Below are 20,249 nucleotides of genomic sequence, written 5' to 3'. Positions count from 1 at the left end.
TTTAGTTATTAGAGAACTTGGGAGGTCACCTGACTCCCTGGAAACGGTCGATGGCTGTTTTTGATTTAGGTCCTGTATGTCCCTGGCTGAGCTGAGGGGGATCGGGGATGGCACCAGGGCACAGCCCAGCCTCCCTCCGGCTCCCTAAGCAGTTCCGAGTGGACACGAGCATTTCATTCACTAAGTCACTCGAGCTTGAGAGAGACGCATGAGGGGCTGCACTCTGGTGAGCTTCGAATCTCCTTTTGCACACCTGGAAGGTTCTCGTGGGTGTTCTTTGTCCTCGGATCCAGAGTGTACCTGATGCCACATGCCGCACACCTGACGCCACACGCTGCACACGGCACACCTGACGCCCCACACAGCACACACCTGACGCCCCACACTGCACACCTGATGCTGCACACGGCACACCTGCCACATGCCACACAGCTGATGCCACACACCGCACACCTGACGCCCCACACCGCACACCTGACCCCACACACCGCACACCTGATGCCGCACACCTGATGCCACACACCTGACACCGCACACCTGACCCCACACGCCGCACACTGCACACCTGATGCCGCACACCTGACACCACACGCCGCACACTGCACACCTGATGCCGCACACCTGACACCGCACACTGCACACCTGATGCTGCACACGGCACACCTGCCACATGCCACACAGCTGATGCCACACACTGCACACCTGACGCCCCACACCACACACCTGACCCCACACACTGCACACCTGATGCCACACGCGGCACACCTGACGCCGCACACCTGACGCCCCACACCGCACACCTGACCCCACACACCTGACCCCACACGTGGCATGTGGTGTCTCCAGGGCCCCATGTCCCCAATCCTGTGTCTGGTGTTCACCTCGCCTGCTGGGTGGCTGCCTGTTAGCTGGTTTTGCTGTTTGTGTTTGTGTCTACCTTCTTTTTGCTCAGGCTGTGTCACTCCTAGGCTCATTTACTGGGACCTAGAGAAGTGTGCACTCAGCCAGTGTGAGGAAAACAGGCCCAGGTTGGCACTGAGTAGCTGTTGGGAGGAGTTTTCAATGTGCTAAATCCCATGACTGGGGCCTCACACGTGTGTGTCAAAACACCATGCTGTACCCCAAAATATGTGCAGTTCTTATGGGTCAATGAAAAACAAAATAAATAAGTAAATGACCAGTTTTTCTTCTAAGTGGTTCAGAATAATTCATCCCAAATGTGGGTTGTTGATCCTCCCCCACCATGGCTCTCTCGGGCACCCTGGCTGGACCCTCACTGTCTCTGCATGTGAGTGGGTACGCAGGCTGTGACTTCTGCGTGAAGCCTGCGGGCCCGGTGAGTGGTGCCGTCACTGGCTGAGGGCCACAGCTGAGCCACTGGGGTAACCGCCCAATGGTTCACCTTGTCTGCTACCTAGATAGAGCCAGTTGATCAAGACAGGGGAATTGCAATAGAGAAAGGGTAATTCACACAGAGCCGGCTGTATGGGAGACTGGAGTTTTATTATGACTCCAATCAGTCTCCCCAGGAATCTGGGGGTGGGAGTTTTTAAGGATAATTTGGTGGGTGGGTGGAGTCAGTGAATCACGAGCTCTGACTGGTCAGGTCAGAGGTGAACTCATCGGGAGTCAAAGCTGTCCTCTTGTGCTGAGTGAGTTCCTGGGTGGGGGCCGCACGACCAGCTGAACCAGTTTATTGATCGGGTGGGGTACCAGCTGATCCATTCAGTGCAGGGTCTGCAAAATATCTCAAGCACTGATCTTAGGTTTTACAATAGCGATGTTATCCCCAGGAGCAATTTTGGGTAGGGGTGGGGGAGGTGGTCAGAATCTTGTAGCCTCCAGCTACATTACTGCTAAACCATAATTTCTAATCTTTGAGCTAATTTGTAGGTCCTACGAAGGCAGTCTGGTCCCCAGGCAAGAAGGGGGTTTGTTTTGGGAAAGGGTTGTTACCATCTTTGTTTCAAAGTTAAACTATAAGTTCCTCCCCAAGTTAATTTGGCCTCAGCCCAGGAATGAAAAGGACGGCTTGGAGGTTAGAAGCAAGATAGAGTTGGTTAGGTCAGGTTTCTTTCACTGTCTCAGTTGTAATTTTGCAATGGCTGTTTCACCGGGATGCTTCTCCCGTGTCGAAACACTGCAGTGCTCTCCTGAGGAGGGACACAGTAAAAATATCACTTCTTTGAAAAGTTTCCTGTTTTTATAGCTCTGGTAAAAATAATGAATAATAGATTTTATGTTAAACTTCGTTTTCAGTCATTTCTTCATCTCTTTGTGGAGATTGTTTTATTCATATTGTTTTCCAAGTGGTCTGTTTTTTTCTATAAACATTCAGTGAAATGGCCATGGAGAGTAAAGTGTTAACAGTCTGACTTTGGGCTGAACTCTTAATTCAATATCTGTTCCTAATAGCAGTTAAATATACCACTGCTCATTTCCTCCCACCTTAAATTTGGTTTGTATGTGCGTGTGTGTGAACCCTGAACATCTGAGGCAGGTTTCAGTGAAACTGGAAAGTTTATTTTGCCCAGGTTAGGGACGGGTGCCGTGACACAGCCTCAGGAGGTCCTGACGACATTTGCCCTAGGTGGTCAGAACACAGTTTGATTTCACACGTTCTAGGGAGACATGAGACATCAGTCAACATACATAAGATGAACATTGCTTCGGTCTGGAAAGGTGGGACAACTCGAAGCAAAGGCAGGAAGACACAAATCGGGGAGGGGACCTTCAGGTCCTGGGTACATAAGGGACAAATGGTTGCATTCTTTTGAGTTTCTGATGAGTCTTTCCAAAGGGGGCAGTCAGATCTGCATTTATCTCAGTGAGCAGAGGGGTGACTTTGAATAGAATGGGAGGCAGGTTGGCCCTAAGCAGTTCCTAGCTTGACTTTTCCCTTTAGCTTGGTGATTTGGGGGCCCAGAGGTTTATTTTCCTTTCACAGTGTGTATATGTGTGCAAGTATATGTGCCTGTGTGTGAATGCCTGAGTGTGTGCATATGTATATGCGTGAATACATGTGTATATGCGTGAATACGTGTGTATATGCGTGAATGCATGTGTGGGTATGTATATGCATGCGTGCATGTGTGTGCGTCTGTATATATGTGTGCATGTGTGTGTATGTATATGTGTGAATGTATGTATATGCGTGAATGCATGTGTGGGTATGTATATGCATGTGTGGGTATGTATATGTGTGCGTGCATGTGTGTGTGTATGTATATGTGTGAATGCGTGTGTGTATGTATATGCGTGCATGTGTGTGTATGTATATGTGTGAATGCATGTGTGGGTATGTATATGTGTGTGCACGTGTGCATATGTATGTGTGTGTGCATGTGTGCATATGTATATGTGTGAATGTACGTGTGTGCATATGTATAGGCATGTGTGCATGTGTGTGCGTATGTATGTGTGAATGCATGTGTGCATATGTCTACATGCGTGCATGCGTGTGCGTATGTATATGTGTGAATGCGTGTGTGGGTATGTATATGCGTGCGTGCATGTGTGTGTATGTATATGCATGAATGTATGTGTGGGTATGTATATGCCTGTGTGCATGTGTGTGTATATGCCTATGCGAGCGTGCATGGGTGTATGTATGTATATGTGCATGCATGTGTATGCATATGTGTATGTGCTTTTAATTATAGTATTCATTAAAGTGCCTATTAATTAGTTCATTTAAAATATCTATTAGCTGCTGCTGTGCACTTGGCAGTGTTCTGTGAATGAAGAGTTAGATGAATGAAGAGAGGGCAAAGTCCTTGTGCTCAAGGAATGTATTTTCTTACATAGGAACACGTGTATTACACAAGGTCAGGTGCTCTGTGCTGACCAGGTAACTAGAGCAGCAGGTTCATGACACAGGGAAGGGTGCCAGGTCTATGTCTGGAGGAGCAGAGTGCAGGAGGAGCAGGTCTATGTCTATGTCTGGAGGAGCAGAGTACAGGAGGTGGACTGTGTGGTGAAGCCGGTGGAGGGGTGGACCTCGAGCCCCTTGTTAACTCAAAATATCTAAGACAGGTCTCGGTCAGTTTAGAAAGTTTATTTCTCCAAGGTTAAGGATGCACCCATGACATAGCATCAGGAGGTCCTGACCATGGTGGTCGGGGCACCGCTTGGTTTTATACCTTTTAGGGAGACGTGAGACATCAATCAATATGTGTACCATGTACTTTGGTTCAGTCAGGTAAAGTGGGATTTGAGGCAAGGGCTTCCAGGTCATGAGTAGATAAGAGGCAAAAGGTTACATTCTTTTGAGTCCTTGATCAGCTTTCCACTGAATACACAATTTAGTCTGGCTCAGTGAATCATCATTTTTACATAAACAATAGGGGAGAGGAAGCAATGAGATACGCATTTATCTCAGGGAAGCCTCAGAAGGATGTCTTTGAGTTCTGTCTGTCCTTTGTCCACAAGGAATTTCTTTGTGGGCAAATTGTGAGGGAGGTCTGTAGCTTCTTATCTTTGTAGCTATCTTACTTAGGAATAGAATGGGAGGCAGGTTTTGCCTGAGGCAGTTCCCAGCTTGACTTTACCCTTGGCTTAGTGATTTGGGGGTCCCAAGATTCATTTTCTTGTCACATTCCTGATGGACATCTGGACAAACTGGCTCCCTGAGACAGCATCCCTGCAGGTAAGGTGTGTCCTAAAAGGGTGAGGACTAGGCTCTGATTAAGGGGTCTGAGGAGTCATGCTTTAAAAACCATCAATTCTCGTCAGATGGGTTTTATTTAACCTTATGTATCATGACTTACTTTCCAACCTGGCTCTGGCATAACATTACAAGACAAGGAAGAAGATCAAAATATTTTACTCCAAAACATGTGTCTTTGCCATATGTTGAAATGGCCCTGCAAGGCTGTCCTTTGTGTGGGAAAACCAGTTCAGTCACATTAGTCATGCATCTGTGAAGAATCTCTATTAACATGGCTAGATCTCTTTCTTCCAGGCCCTCCCAATTCTAGACAGATTAAGAGTCTAGCACCTTTTAAAGGTCTGAATAGGAAACATTTGTCACCTATTGTCTCCAAGGGCAGCCACTATGAGGCTTCAAAAGAACCTTGGTCTCCACAGTCTTTTATCTTAAACTGAAAATTTCCTTTCTATTGATCCCAGGTCTTCAGAGAAACTCAACCAGTTGTCAACCAGAAAATGTTTACTTTTACCTAGAGCCTGGAAGCCCCCACTTTGAGTTTTCCTGCCTTTCCCAGGTGGGAAACCAGTGTATTTCTGAAATGTCTTTGATTGATGTCTCATGCCTCCCTAAAATGTATAAAACCAAGCTGCACCTGACCACCTTGGGCTGAGGACCTCCTGAGGGCTGTGTCACGGGCCATGGTCACTCATATTTGGCCCAGAATAAATTTCTTCCAATATTTTACAGAGTTTTACTTTCTGTCGACAAGAGGCGCATAGGATATTTCATTCCAAGTGCTGTGGTGAAGACTGTTTTTACAAGTTGGCCTTGTGAAAAGCCATTGTTGTGTAGATGTGCCTCGCTTTGTTCCTGGAATGACATAGTGACCGTCTAATTTCCCAATTCAAGGAGAGTTCCTCTCTTTTAAAATCTTAGCTTTTTGTTAAGAGGTTTAGTGTCTTTGCTTTAGGAAACTGCTTAAAATGTCTACATTTTTCAATAGCTTGAGCAATGACTATACAGTAGCCTGAATCCTGTCAAATCTATGTGGTCTTTCAGTAGGGATTGTAATATTTTGTGAATCATTGTGGTGTACTCTTGGATGAGAGGTGTTATATTAAGAAAAATAGTTCTGAGGGTTTTTATGGGAAAATTACGGGTTTTACTTCCTGAAAATAAACATCTGAATGGTATTTGATGGAATGAAAGGGAAAGAGTGTAAGGTTACAGAGGTTTACACTATATTTTAATAGCTTTTTTAAAAAAACTTATCTTACATTTTTGTTCAGTTGCACAATGTACATCAAACTAACCATAGCCATGTGGGGGCTGCTACTCACGAACTGTCATCCTACAAGTCCAAATACAGGAGAAGCAGAAATTATCATTGGCCCAAATGCTGTATTTCCAGTAACATGTAAAACAGGGCATTTCTAATTTCTTCTAAGCTTAGTAACCAGCTCAGCCACATTAGTCATGCATCAATAATGTTTTTTTTTTTTTTGCAGTCATCGTAGTGCACCACCATTAACATGATCTCTTCTGAGAATTACTCCTATAGTTATCTTAATTCTGTTGGACAAATGGAATTTTAAATTCATTTTAGTATTGTATTAACAAGAGTGCCAGATGCATCAAAAAGTGATGGTCATATTTTCCTATTTTATGTGTTATATTATTAAATGGCTCATTTACAAAATGAAAATGCAGACGTGTTTTTATGATTTATTGATATCCTTAAAGTCCTAGCAGGTGTAGATACTTTATATATTTTTAAAACTTGATAGGATGCTACTCTTTGCCTGCCTCTGAATAAAATATGTACTATTTTGTGATATAAATACATAATACTAGACAGCTAATTTTAATTAAAAACAATGTGTAAAAGTTTAAACAGCTTTTTTAATGAAATAATTTTATTACATATGATTCTAGATTTCAGGAAGAGTCACTTATGTTATTTTGCTTTATTAGTTTTAGATCTTGCTGTATTTTTAAAAAAGAAATGAAATGATTATTGATGCAGAGAAAACCCTACTCACATCCCTCCCTTTTCTTCTTCTCTGATAACCACTGCTGAATTTGGTATGGGTCTTTCCCTAGTACCCATTCAGAAGCAATGATACAGGAGTTAAGAAGAAATTACTTAGGCAGATAGTGAACGTATGGGAATCCTCCCTAAGGTTTTCCTTTTAATGAAAAACAGCCCCCAAATCATTTTCTTTTCTAACGCAGAGCAGGCTGTAAAATCGAGCTGCAGAGTTAGACAAACAAGTTGGAAGCTTGTAAACGCGAATACCGGCAGTTGTGCCAATAGGAAAGGCTACCTGGGAATAGGCATGTTCAAAATGGTGGCTCCATCTTTTCTTTTCTGCCAGCCAGGTGTACAGTAAGGAGCAGGCAAGATAGCGCTGGCCAAGTAGAAAGTCCATTTGCATAATAAGATTAGGGTGGGGCGGCTGGGCACAGTGGCTCAGGCCTGTAATCCCAGCACTTTGGGAGGCAGAGGTGGGTGGATCACCTGAGGTCAGGAGTTCAAAACCAGACTGGCCAACATGGTGAAACCCGGTCTTTACTAAAAATACAAAAATTAGCCTGGTGTGGTGGCATGACCCTGTAATCCTAACCACTTGGGAGGCTGAGGCAGGAGAGTCACTTGAACCAGGGAGGAGAAGGTTGCAGTGAGCTGAGATCGTGCCATTGCACTCCACCCTGAACAACAAGAGTGAAACTTGGTCTCAAAAAAAAGATTAGGGTGGGGCAACCAGCCTTCCCTGCCTACCATGTAAAAGTCACACTTGATCGAACCAATCTGTGGGCTCTACATACATCAGGCACCGCTTCCTCAAGCCTGCCTATAAAATCTGGCACAGTCCACCACATGCCGGCTTTTCCCTTTGGGACACCCCTCTCTCTTGAAAGAGAGAGAGGGCTGCTCTCCTTTCTTTTTATTTTGCCTATGAAATCTTCGCTCCTAAACTTGCTGCTCATTTGTGACTGTGTCTTTAATCTTGGTGCTAGGCAACGAACCCTGGTTATTGATCCCCCACAAGGATGCTGCTTCAGCAACATTGCGCATTGTTGAGCCTAGCGTTAGCCTCTTACACATGGTGTCAAACCCCGTATCTCCCTGTTGCTTGATTTTTCATGCTGAAATTGCACTTTACCAGTTTGGGCATGCACTATTTTTATTATCTTCCAGCACTAAATATTTTCTCATGTTTATTATGATGTTTTTCAACCCAAGCTTCAGATGTATGCTTTTAGATTTCCACGAGTTAATTTTTGGTCATCTTTTTTGTTATTGGTTTCTAATTTTATGGCATTGTGTTCAGAGCATGCACTCTCCACATATAGTATTGATTTTCTTGGTATCTTTGAGATTTTTTATCTATTGAAAACTGGACACTATGGTTTGTTTTTAATATTACATAGGTGTGTGAGAAAAATGTGGTTTTGCTGACTATTTGGTACATGTTTGCCCAGATATTCATTGACTCACCCTTGTTAATTGTGTTTAAATTGTTCAGGTCTTCCTAATTTCTTGTTGCTTGATTTTTTTAATTACTGAGAGATGTGTTAAAAATCTACCATTATGATTGTAATCTTGTCAGTTTCTTCTTCTTCTTCTTTTTATTTTTTTGGAGATGGAGTCTTGCTCTGTCGCCAGGCTGGAGGGCAGTGGCGTGGTCTTGGCTCACTGCAACCTCCACCTCCTGGGTTCAACCGATTCTCCTGCCTCAGCCTCCTGAGTAGCGGGGACTACAGGTGCCCGCCACCACACCCAGCTAATTTTTGTATTTTTAGTAGAGACAGGGTTTCACCATGTTGGCCAGGCTGGTCTCGATCTCTTGACCTCGTGATCCGCCCGCCTTGGCCTCCCAACACTTGGGATTACAGGTGTGAGCCACCCCACCCAGCTAGTTTCTTCTTGTAATTCTATTGAGTTTTGCTTTATGTATTTGAAGGGCATGTTATTAGGGATATTTAAGTTCAGTCTTCTTATATTTTCATGTGCAGTTATTTCTTTTATCATTTTCTTGAAGAAACTGTTTCTAATGAGGCTTTCTTTACCTTATATCTGTTTTTTTTCTAGTGTTTATGTAATCTTGCCTCCTCAGAGTTCGCGTGTGCTGTTTGAGCCTTACCTTTCAGTTTCGACTTTTTTTTTTTTTATTAGGTTTTCAGAACTTTTCTTAAAATCCAGCGTAAGTTCCTTATAGATGCTGGATATTAGACCTTTGTTAGATGCATAGTTTGCAAATATTTTCTCCCATTCTGTAGGTTGTCTGTTTACTCTGTTGATACTTTATTTTGCTGTGCAGAAGCTCTAAAGTTTAATTAGATCCCACTTGTCAATTTTTGCTTTTGTTGCAATTGCTTTTGGTGTCTTTGTCATGAAATCTTTGCCATTTCTTGTGTGTAGGATGATATTGCCTGGGTTATCTTCCATGGTTTTTATAGTTTTGGGTTTTGCATTTAAGTCTAATCCATCTTGAGTTGATTTTTGTATATGGTGTAAGGAAGGGGTCCAGTTTCAACCTTCTGCACATTTAGCCAGTTATCCCAGCACCATTTATTGAATAGGGAGCCCTTTCCCCATTGCTTGTTTTTGTCGGCTTTGTTGAATATCAGTCAGTCGTAGGTATGTGGCTTTATTATCAATACTGTGCTATTTTGAGCTACATGATGAGAACTCATGAACACAAAGAAGAGAACCACAGACACTGGGGTCTACTTGAGGGTGGAGGATGGGAGGAGGGAGAGGAGCAGAAAACACAGCTATTGGTAGCAGGCTAAGTATCGGGGTGATGACATAATCTGTACAACAAACCCCTGTGCCACAAGTTTACTTATATAACAAACCTGCACATGTACCCCTGAACCTAAAACAAAAGTGAAATAATGACAATAATGATAATAATGAAATCCAGCCTAATATTATCTCTCTTTTCCTTGTTGAGTTTAGTCTGTTTGCAATTATGATTATTCATATATTTGATATCATTTTGTGCTTTCTCTTCCACATTTTTTATTTCTTTGCTTTCTACTTATCCTGAATTTTCTTTGTTTTTTTATTTCTTCTTCCTCACCCTCTGTTGGATTGAACACATTTTTTAAAAGTTTACCTTTTCTCTTGAAAGGTTTGGTCATTACATATTATTTCTGTTCTGTTCAGTTTTTTACTCTTTAGCCTACATATACTAGCAACTGCTGTCTGTCAGGTGTTATTAGTGCCATTATCTTCTCTGTCTTTTTGTTAAACTAAGCCTACATTTTCTTCTTTTTATGCTGAGTACCTCATGTAACACCAGCATTCAGTAGATGATCTGTAAATATTTGTTGAATACCTGCTCAATTATTAGTGTGAATTATTATTATTTTAAAACATGTATTACAGCTTTGTTTCTTTTCTTTTCTTTTTCTTTTCTTTTCTTTTTTTTTTGAGATGGAGTCTCACTCTGTTGCCCAGGCTGGAGTGCAGTGGTGTGATCTTGGCTCACTGCAACTTTCACCTCCTGGGTTGAAGCGATTCCCCTGCCTCAGTCTCCCCAGTAGCTGGGATTATAGGCACACACCACCATACCTGGATAATTTTTTGTATTTTTATAGAGACGGGATTTCACCATGTTGGCCAGGTTGGTCTCACATTTTCCTGACCTCAGGTGATCTGCCTGCCTTGGCCTCCCAAAGTGCAGGGATTACAGGTGTAAGCCACTGTACCTGGCCTTGAATTATTATTAGTTTGTTATTATTGAACTTAGTAAGCCTTTATTTTCTGTTTGCAAATGAAGGATGACTTGTAGGCACATCTATCCTTCATGAAATTTGTCTTAATATTTTTAATATTCTTGACCTAGAAGGAGGATGGAAATCATTATTTATCACAAATGTTTAGGTGATGTTTTGTGTCAAATGGTTCTGTAGATGGAGCTGAGTTCAGTTCCACTTAGTGAGAATTGCTTCTGATAGCAGCACAGGGAAAGGGGAGCAAGTCAGAGTCAGGGCCGGGACTCGAGGCCCCGTGGGAGTTCACCCACATAGTCATCTCAGGAGCCTGCTGAGTGTCATTTAGGGGTTGATAATTGGCAGATTAATAACTCACCTTAACTTTAAGTGCCTTGTTGAGGGGCATCTTTCAGATGATTTATTGAATGTGGCTTATGGTCTATACTGTAAACATGAATTTTGGTGTATTACTATCTTGGTCTTTTTTGACCATTTTGTACTTCTGTAACTCTCAGTGGCATTACACATAAAGAGAACATACATCAATACTTCTCTAGGTTAAAAATATACCCTCATTAACTACTTTATGTAGAAGTTTTTGGAGTCCAATTCTGAAATTGTTACAAGTAAGAAAAAAACTTTGTGTTAATATCTTACTTGAGAATCAGCTATTATGAGATATCATTAGCATAAGGCTTATTAACTCAACCTTTGAAAGTACATCTTGATTTCCCCCTTAAAATTATAGGGTTCATCATTTACAACCCAACAGCCTCAGGCTTATAACCTTTTCCTGACCACGGCCGTTGGCGATGGGATGAGACTGTGGGACCTGAGAACCCTGAGGTAAGGCTGTCCTGCGCCCTGCACTGCAGGGGTGGGGAGCTCAAGAGATATAAGCTCAATCTGATCTCTTTTCCGAATGTGATGAGGTTGTGGTTAATCTGTGCACACTGACTAATCTAAGACTGATTTATGCACAGAAAAGTTAGCTCTAACTTTGGAAGGGTGAAGCACTAGGTACTGGTCTCTCTGCTATGTGTGGCTTAGAGTAATCCCAGGCCCTTCCTGTGGGTCAGCGACGTTGAGGGAGACTTTGGAATCTCCTAAACCACAGTTACCCTATGGTGTGATTACTGCTCTCTCTCCCAAGTGTGTTCCCATCTCCATTGGGTGCCATCCACTAGGCACCGAACACCCCCGTAACGCAGGGCCAGTGGCGCCTGACTCTCCTTTTCCTACCTCCTCAGGTCACAGTTGGGAGGGCATTTCCTTAGATATACTATCGTTAAGTAAATTACTTCTCATTTCACATCAAGTATATTTTAGATGCTTTGTAGACTTTGAAAATACATTTTATAAAAGTTAGAAAGCACCTAGTTTTATCAGCAAAATATTTACAGATCTTTTAGGACTGGAATTCTTAATATAACAATAATTGTTGTTTACTGTTGAATGCAATAATAAAACTTATAGGCAGGTTTGTTGACTATTATTATTTCAAATTAGTGATGAGAATCTGTATGAGCAATCATGTTGCACATGAGGATGTCTTAACCAATGACTGACCATATCACATTGCTGGTGGCATAAGATTATGATGGAGCTGAAAAATTCTTTTTGTTTATTATTTCCTTTACTACTTTTTATCATGATTTTAGAGTGCATTCCTTCTACTTATAAAAAAATTAACTATAAAGCAGCCTCAGGCAGGTCCTGCAGGAAGTGTCCAGAAGAAGACATTGCTTTTTTTTTTTTTTTTTTTTTTTTTTTATGTTAGACAGAGTCTCGCTCTGTCACCCAGGCTGGAGTGCAGTGTTACATGATCTCAGCTCACTGCAACCTCCCTGCCCCACCACCCCACCCCAGAGCTCAAGGGATTGTCTTGCCTTAGCCTCCTGAGCAGCTGGGTTTACAGGCAAGTGCCACCATGCCCAGCTAATTTTTTGTTTGTTTGAGACGGAGTCTCGCTCTGTCACCCAGGCTGGAGTGCTGGAGTGCAGTGGTGCGATCTCAGCTCACTGCAAGCTCTGCCTCCCGGCTTCACGCCATTCTCCTGCCTCAGCCTCTCCGAGTAGCTGGGATTACAGGTGCCCGCCACCACGCCCAGCTAATTTTTTATATTTTTAGTAGAGATGGGGTTTCACCGTGGTCTCGATCTCCTGACCTCGTGATCTGCCCACCTTGGCCTCCCAAAGTGCTGGGATTACAAGCGTGAGCCACCGCACCCAGCCTGTTTGGTTTTTTTGAGATGGAGTCTTGCTCTGTCACTGAGGCTGGAGTGCAATGGTGTAATCTCAGCTCACTGCAACCTCTGCCTCCCAGGTTCAAGCCATTCTCCTGCCTCAGCCTCCCAAGTAGCTGGGACTATAGGCATGCGCCACCACGCCCAGCTAATTTTTGTATTTTTAGTAGAGACGCGTTTTCACCATGTTGGCTAGATTGGTCTCGAACTCCTGACCTCAAGTGATCCACCCGCCTCAGCCTCCCAAATTGCTGGGATTACAGGTGTGAGCCACTGTACCTGGCCAAGACATTGTTATCAGAGGGAGATGACAGCTCCATGCATTTCACTGCCCCGGAAGATCTTCCAGTGGGACCAGATGTGGAGGGGAAGACAGTGATATTGATGATCCCGACTCCATGCAGGCCTAGGCTAATGTTTGTGTTTATGCCTTAGTTTTTAACAAAAATGTTTAAAAAGTAAGAAAAAGCTCAAAATAGAAAAAAGCATGTAGAGTAAGAATATAAAGAAATAAAATATTTTTGTACAGCTGCACTATGCATTTGTGTTTTAAGCTAAGTGATATTAGCTTTGGGAGGCCGAGGTGGGCGGATCACCTGAGGTCAGGAGTTCGAGACCAGCCTGGCCAACATGGTGAAACCGCATCTCTACTAAAAATACAATAATTATCCAGGTGTGGTGGTGTACACCTGTAATCCCACCTACTTGGGAGGATGAGTCAGGAGAATCACTTGAACTCAGGAGGCAGAGTTTGCAGTGAGCCAAAATCACACCACTGCACTCCAGCCTGGGTGACAGAGTGAGACTCTGTCTCAAAAACAACAAAAAAAAAAGTAAGTAAAAAAGTTACAGTAAACTAATATTAATTTATTACTGAGGAAATAAAAATATTTTAAAATAAATTTGGTGTAGCCTAAGTGTCCAGTGTTTATAACACCTACAGCAGTTGTGGTCATGCCCTTGACCTTCACATTCACTCACTTCTTGCTCAGTGACTTGCTCAGAGCAACTGCCAGTCCTGCAAGCTCCATTCATGGCAAGGACCCTATACAGGTGCACCCTTTTAAATCTTTTATTTTATTTATTTATTTTTTATTTCAATAGTTTTTGGGGTACAAGTGGCTTTTGGTTACATGAGTGAATTGTATAGTAGTGAAGTCTAAGGTTTTAGTGCACCTGCCACCTGAGTCTATACATTGTACCCAATATGTCATTTTTAATTCCTCACCCACCTGCCACCCGCCCCCTTGTGAGTCTCCAAATTCAATCATACCACTCTGTATGCCTTTGTGTACTCACAGCTTAGCTCCCACTTACAAGTAAGAATATAAGGTATTAGGTTTTTCATTTCTGAGTTACTTCACTTAAAATAATGGCCTCCAGCTCCACCCAAGCTGCTGCAAAAGACATTCTTTTGTTCTTTTTTATGGCTGAGTAGTAGTATTTCATGGTGTCTATATACCACATTTTCTTTTTTCACTCATTAGTTGATATGGTTTGGCTGTGTCCCCACCCAAATCTCATCTTGACTTGTACTCCCGTAATTCCCATGTGTTGTGGGAGGGACCCAGTGGGAGATAATTAAATAATGGGGGCAGTTTCCCCCATACTGTTCTTGTGGTAGTGAATAAGTCTCATGAGATCTGATGGTTTTGTCAGGGGTTTCTGCTTTTGTGTCTTCCTCATTCTGTCTTTACCCTGCTGCCAACCATGTAAGACGGGGCTTGCTCCTCCTTGCCTTCCACCATGATTGTGAGGCTGCCCCAGCCTTATGGAACTGTAAGTCCAATTAAACCACTTTCTTCTGTAAATTGCCCAGTCTCGGGTATGTCTTTATCAGCAGTGCAAAAACAGACTAATACAGTAAATCGGCACCAGTAGAGTGGGGTGCTGCTGAGAAGATATCCAAAAATGTGGAAGCAACTTTGGAACTGGGTAACAGGCAGAGGATGGAACAGTTTGGAGGGCTCAGAGGATAGGAAAATGTGGAAAAGTTTGCAAGTTCTTAGAGACTTGTTGAATGGCTTTGCCCAAAATGCTGATAGTGATATGGACAATAAGGTTCAGGCTGAGGTGGTCTCAGATGGAGATGAGGGACTTGTTAAGAACTGGAGCAAAGGTGACTTTTGTTATGTTTTAGCAAAGAGACTGATGGCATTTTGCTCCTGCCCTGGAGATTTGTGGACTTTGAACTTGAGAGAGATGTTTTAGGGTATCTGGTGGAAGAAATTTCTAAGCAGCAAAGTGTTTAAGAGGTAACTTGGGTGCTGTGAGAGACATTCAGTTTTAAAAGGGAAACGGCATAAAAGTTTGAAAAATTTGCAGCCTGACAATGCAATAGAAAAGAAAAATCCCATTTTCTGAGGAGAAATTCAAGCTGGCTGCAGAAATTTGCATACATACTGAGGAGCCAAATGTTAATCCCCAAGACAATGGGAAAATGTCTCCAGGACATGTCAGAGGTCCTCATGGCAGCCTCTCCCATCACAGACCCAGAGGTCTGGGAGGAAAAAGTGGTTTCATGGGTTGGCCCAGGGTCCCTGAGCTGTGTGCAGCCTGGGACTTGGTGCCCTGTGTCCCAGCCGCTCCAGCCATGGCTGAAAGGGGCCAACATAGAGCTCATGCCATGGCTTCAGAGGGTGCAAGCCCCAGTCCTTGGCAGCTTCTACATCATGTTGAGCCTACGGGTGCACAGAAGTCAAGAACTGAAGTTTGGGATCCTCTGCCAAGATTTCAGGAGATGTATGGAAGCACCAGGATGCCCATGCAGATGTTTTCTGTAGGGGTGGGGCTCCCTTGGAGAACCTCTGCTAGGGCAGTGCAAAGGGGAATTCTGGGGTCAGAGCCTCCACACAGAGTCCCTACTGGGGCACTGCCTAGTGGAGCTGTGAGAAGAGGGCCACCATCCTCCAGACCCCAGAATGATAGATCCATCTACAGCTTGCACCATGAGCACGGAAAAGCTGCAGACACTCAACACCAGCCTGTGAAAGCAGCTGGGAGAGGGTTATGCCCCGCAAAGCCACAGGGACAGAGCTGCCCACGACCATGGGAACCCACCTCTTGCATCAGTGTGACCTGGATGTGAGACTTGGTGTCAAAGGAGATCATTTTGGAGCTTTAAGATTTGACTGCCACACTGGATTTCATACTTGAATGGGGCCTCTAGCCCCTTTGTTTTGGCCAGTTTCTCCCATTTGGAATGACTGTATTTACCCAATGCCTGTACCCCCACTGTATCTAGGAAGTAACTAGCTTGCTTTTGATTTTACAGGCTTATAGGCAGAAGAGACTTGGCTTGTCCCAGATGAGACTTTGGACTGTGGACTTTTGGGTTAATGCTGAAATGAGTTAAGACTTTGGGGGACTGTTGGGAAGGCATGGTTGGTTTTGAAATGTGAGGACATGAGATTTGGAAGGCCGGGGTGGAATGATATGGTTTGGCTCTGTGTCCCCACCCAAATCTCATCTTGAATTGTACTCCCATAATTCCCATGTGTTGTGGGAGGGACCTGGTTGGAAATAATTGAATCATGTGGGCAGTTTCCCCCATACTGTTCTTGTGGTAGTGAATAAGTCTCATGAGATCCGATGGTTTTATCAGAGGTTTCTTCCTCATTCTGTCTTTGCTTGCTGCCAATCATGTAAGATGGGACTTGCCCCTCCTTGCCTTCCACCATGATTGTGAGGCTTTCCCAGCCATGTGCAACTGTAAGTGTAATTAAACCTCTTTCTTTTGTAAATTGCCCAGTCTAGGGTATGTCTTTATCAGCAGCGTTAAAATGGACTAATACATTGGTTGATGGGCACTTAGATTGGTTCCATATCTTTGCAATTGTGAATTGTACTGCAATAAACATACACACACAGTGTCTTCGTGATATAATGACTTATTTTCCCTTGGGTAGATACCAAGTAGTGAGATTGCTGGATTGTATGCCAGATCTGCTTTTAGTGCTGTAAGAAATCTACTTTTAGTTCCATGGAAAACAGTATGGAGATTTCATTTTCCTTTTATACTACATATTTACTGTGCCTTTTCTTTGTTTAGGTATATTAATAATTACCATTGCGTTACAGTTGCTTAGTACAGTTGCATGCTTTACATGTTTGTAGCCTAGGAGCAATAGGCTACACCACACAGCTTAGGTGTGTAGTAGGCTACACCATCTAGGTATGTGTAAGTACACTCTGTGACATTCACACAGGGACAAAATTGCTTAATGACATATTTCTCGGAATGTATCCCCGGCATTAAGTGATGCATGACTGTGTAGTTAACTCCTGGCATCTTAGTACTCAGCAAACAGCCAACAACATCCATTTTCTAGTGATTATTGCTTATTTATTTTTTATTTGTATATATTTAGGAGGTGCAAGTGTAATTTTGTTACATGGTTAGATTTGTAGTGGTGAAGTCAGGGCTTTTAAGGTATCCATCACTCAAATAATGTGCATTCTGCCCATTAAATAATTTTTCTTTCTGCATCCCCTTCCCACCCTCTACCCTTCTGAGTCTCCAGTGTCTATGGTTTCATACTGTATGTCCATGTGTACACATTATTTATCTGCCACACAGAAGTGGGAACATGTGGTATTTGTCGTTCTGTTTCTGAGTTGTTTCACTTAAGATAATGCCCTCTACTTCCATCCATGTGCTGCAAAAGACATGATTTCATTTTTTTCATGGCTGAATAATATTACATTATATATATGTGTGTGTGTGTGTGTGTGTGTGTGTCTGTGTACACACACAAGTATACTACATTTTCTTTATTCAGTCGCCTGTTAATGGGCACTTAGATTGATTCCATGTCTTTGGTATTATAAATAGTGTTGCAATAAACATATGAGTGCATGTGTCTTTTTGAAATCATGACTTCTTTTTCTTTTGGTAGATATCCAGCAGTGGGGTTTCTGAAATGAACGGTAGTTATATTTTTAGTTCTTTGAGAGCTCTTCACATTGTTTTGTATAGAGGTTGTACTAATTTACATTCCCATCAGCATTGTATAAACTTTCCCTTTTCCCTGCATCCTTGCCAGTATCTGTTACTTTTTGTCTTTTTTAGTAATAGCCATTCTGACTGGTGTAAGATGAAATCTCATTGTGGTTTTAATTTGCATTTCTCTGATGATTAGTGATGTTGAGCATTTTTCATATGCTTGCTGGCCATTTGTATATTCTCTTTTAAAAGGCTTTTATACTGTTGGTGGGAACGTACATTAGTTCAACCATTGTGGAAGACAATGTGGCATTTCCTCAAAGGCCTAGAACCAGAAATATCATTTGACCCAGCAATCCCATTACTGGGTATATACCCAAAGGAATATAAATCATTCTATTATAAAGATACATGCATGCATATGTTCATTGCAGCACTATTCACAATAGCAAACACATGGAATCAACCCAGATGCCCATCAGTGATAGACTGGATAAAGAAAACATGGTACATATACACCATGGAATACTAGGCAACCATAAAAAGGAATAAGATCATGTTTTTTGCAGGGACATGGATGGAGCTGGAAGCCATTATCCTCAGCAAACTAACACAGGAACATAAAACCAAACACTGCATGTTCTCACTTATAAGTGGGAGCTGAACAATGAGAACACATGGAAACAAGGAGTGGAACAACACACTGGGGCCTGTCAGCGGAGTAAGGAGAGGAAGAGGATCAGGATAAATACCTGATGCTTGTGACACTTAATACCTAGGTGATGGGTTGATCTGTGCAGCAAACCACCATAGCACATGTTACCTATGTTAACAAACCTGCACATCCTGCACATGTATCCTGGAACTTTAAATAAAGTAAAAATGTCTATTCATGTCCTTTGCCCACTTTTTAATGGATTTATTTGTGGTATTTTTTGTTGAGTCGTTTGAGTTCCTTGTAAATTTTGGATGTTAGTCCCCTGTAAAATGCATAGTTTGCAAGTTTTCCCCCATTCTGCAGGTTTTCCATTCACTCTGTTGATTATTTCTTTTGCTGTGCAGAGTATTTTTGTTTAATTAAGTCATATTTGTCTATTTTTATTTTTGTTACCTCTGGTTTTGAGTTCTTAGTCATGAATTCTTTGCCTAGACCAATGTCTGGAAGTGTTTTTTCTAGAATTTCTTCTAGTATTTTTATAGTTTCAGGTTTTACACTTAAGTCTTTAATCCATCTTGAGTTTATTTTTGTGTATGGGGAGAGATAAGGGTCCAATTTCATTCTTTTGCCTATAGCTATCCAATTTTTCAAGCACTATTTATTACAAAGGGTGTCCTTTCCCCATTGTTGATTTTGTCAGCTTTCAAAGATCAGTTGACTGTAAATATGTAGTTTTATTTCTGAGTTCTAGATTCTGTTCCATTGGTCTATATGTCTATTTTTATACCAGTACCATGTTGTTTTGGTTACTATAACCTTGTAGTATAATTTGAAGTCAGGGAAGGTGATGCCTCCAGCTTTGTTCTTTTTATTTAGCATTACTTTGGCCATTTGGGCTCTTTTTTGGTTCCTTATGAAGTTTAGGGTGTTTTTTATTTTTTAAATGTAAAAAATGACATTGGTATTTTGAAAGGCATTGCATTGTACCTATAGATTGCTTTGGGCAGTATGTTAATTTTAATGATATTAGTTCTTCTGATCCATGAGCATAGGACGTTTTCCTATTTGTTTGTATTATCTGTAGTTTCTTTCATTGATGTTTTATAGTTTTCCGTATAGAGACCTTTTACCTCCTTGGTTAATTATATTCCTAGGTATTTCATTGTTTTTATAGCTATTGTAAATAGGACTGATGTCTGGTTCTCAGCTAAATCATTATTGATGTATAGAAATGCTACTGATTTTTACACATTGATTTTGTATCCTGAAATTTTACTGAATTTATCAAATCTAAGAGTGTTTTTGATGGAGTCTTTAGGTTTTTCTAGATGTAAGATTATATTATCAGTCAGCAGGGATAATTTGATATCCTCTTTACCAATTTGGATGCTTCTTTAAAAAAAAAACTTTTTTTTTTTTTTGCCTAATTGCTCTGGCTAGGACTTCTAGGACTATATTGAATAGAAATGGTGGTAGTGGGCATCCTTGTCTTGTTCCAGTTCTTAGAGGAAAGACTTTCAATTTTCCCCCATTCAGTATGACCTTGGCTATTGGACTGTTGTATATGGCCTTTATTATTTTTATGTATGTTCCTTCAATGCTTAGTTTTCATTGAGGATTTTTATGAAGACATGCTGAATTTTATTAAGTGCTTTTTTTTGCATTTATTGAGATGATCATATATTTTTTTGTCCATGATTCTGTTTATGTTATGTATCACATTTATTGATTTTTGTATGTTGAACCATCCTGGCATCCCTGGTATAAAACCTACTTGGTCATGGTGTATTATCTTCTTGATGTGCTATTGGATTCTGTTTGGTAGTATTTTGTTGAAAATTGTTTTTATGTTCATCAGGGATCTTGGACTGCAGTTTTCTTTCTTTGTTTTGTCCTTGTCTGGTTTTGGTATCAGAGTGATACTGGCCTCATAGAATGAATTAGGGAGCATTCCCTTCTTCTTGACATTTTGGAACAGTTTCAGGATTGATATTAGTTCTTCTTTATGTGTTTGTTGGAA

At 41.8% G+C, this 20,249-nt stretch overlaps 1 protein-coding gene across 33 annotated transcripts in view; it reads left to right on the top strand.

Annotated features, from left to right (window-relative positions):
• The window catches only part of WDR27 (WD repeat domain 27), a 247,248-nt gene that overhangs the window by 76,693 nt on the left and 150,306 nt on the right, over positions 1-20,249 (top strand). For 27 of the 33 annotated variants that reach the window (XR_010158275.1, XR_008548743.1, XR_010158276.1 and 24 more), the window contains one exon: positions 11,130-11,227. The exons of the other annotated variants lie outside the window; for them this stretch is intronic. Coding sequence is in view for 19 of the 27 variants with exons in the window: in XM_016956677.3 (XP_016812166.3) it covers positions 11,130-11,227 (98 nt within the window). In the remaining 8 variants the exon portion in view is untranslated. The remainder of the gene's footprint in view (positions 1-11,129; positions 11,228-20,249) is intronic. 33 annotated transcript variants of the gene reach the window in all.

This window comes from Pan troglodytes, chromosome 5 (genome assembly GCF_028858775.2).
Source record: "Pan troglodytes isolate AG18354 chromosome 5, NHGRI_mPanTro3-v2.0_pri, whole genome shotgun sequence".
In the NCBI taxonomy this organism is placed as follows: domain Eukaryota; kingdom Metazoa; phylum Chordata; class Mammalia; order Primates; family Hominidae; genus Pan; species Pan troglodytes.
The sequence above is the reverse complement of the archived record's forward strand: the minus strand, read 5'-3'. Positions and strand labels throughout refer to the sequence as shown.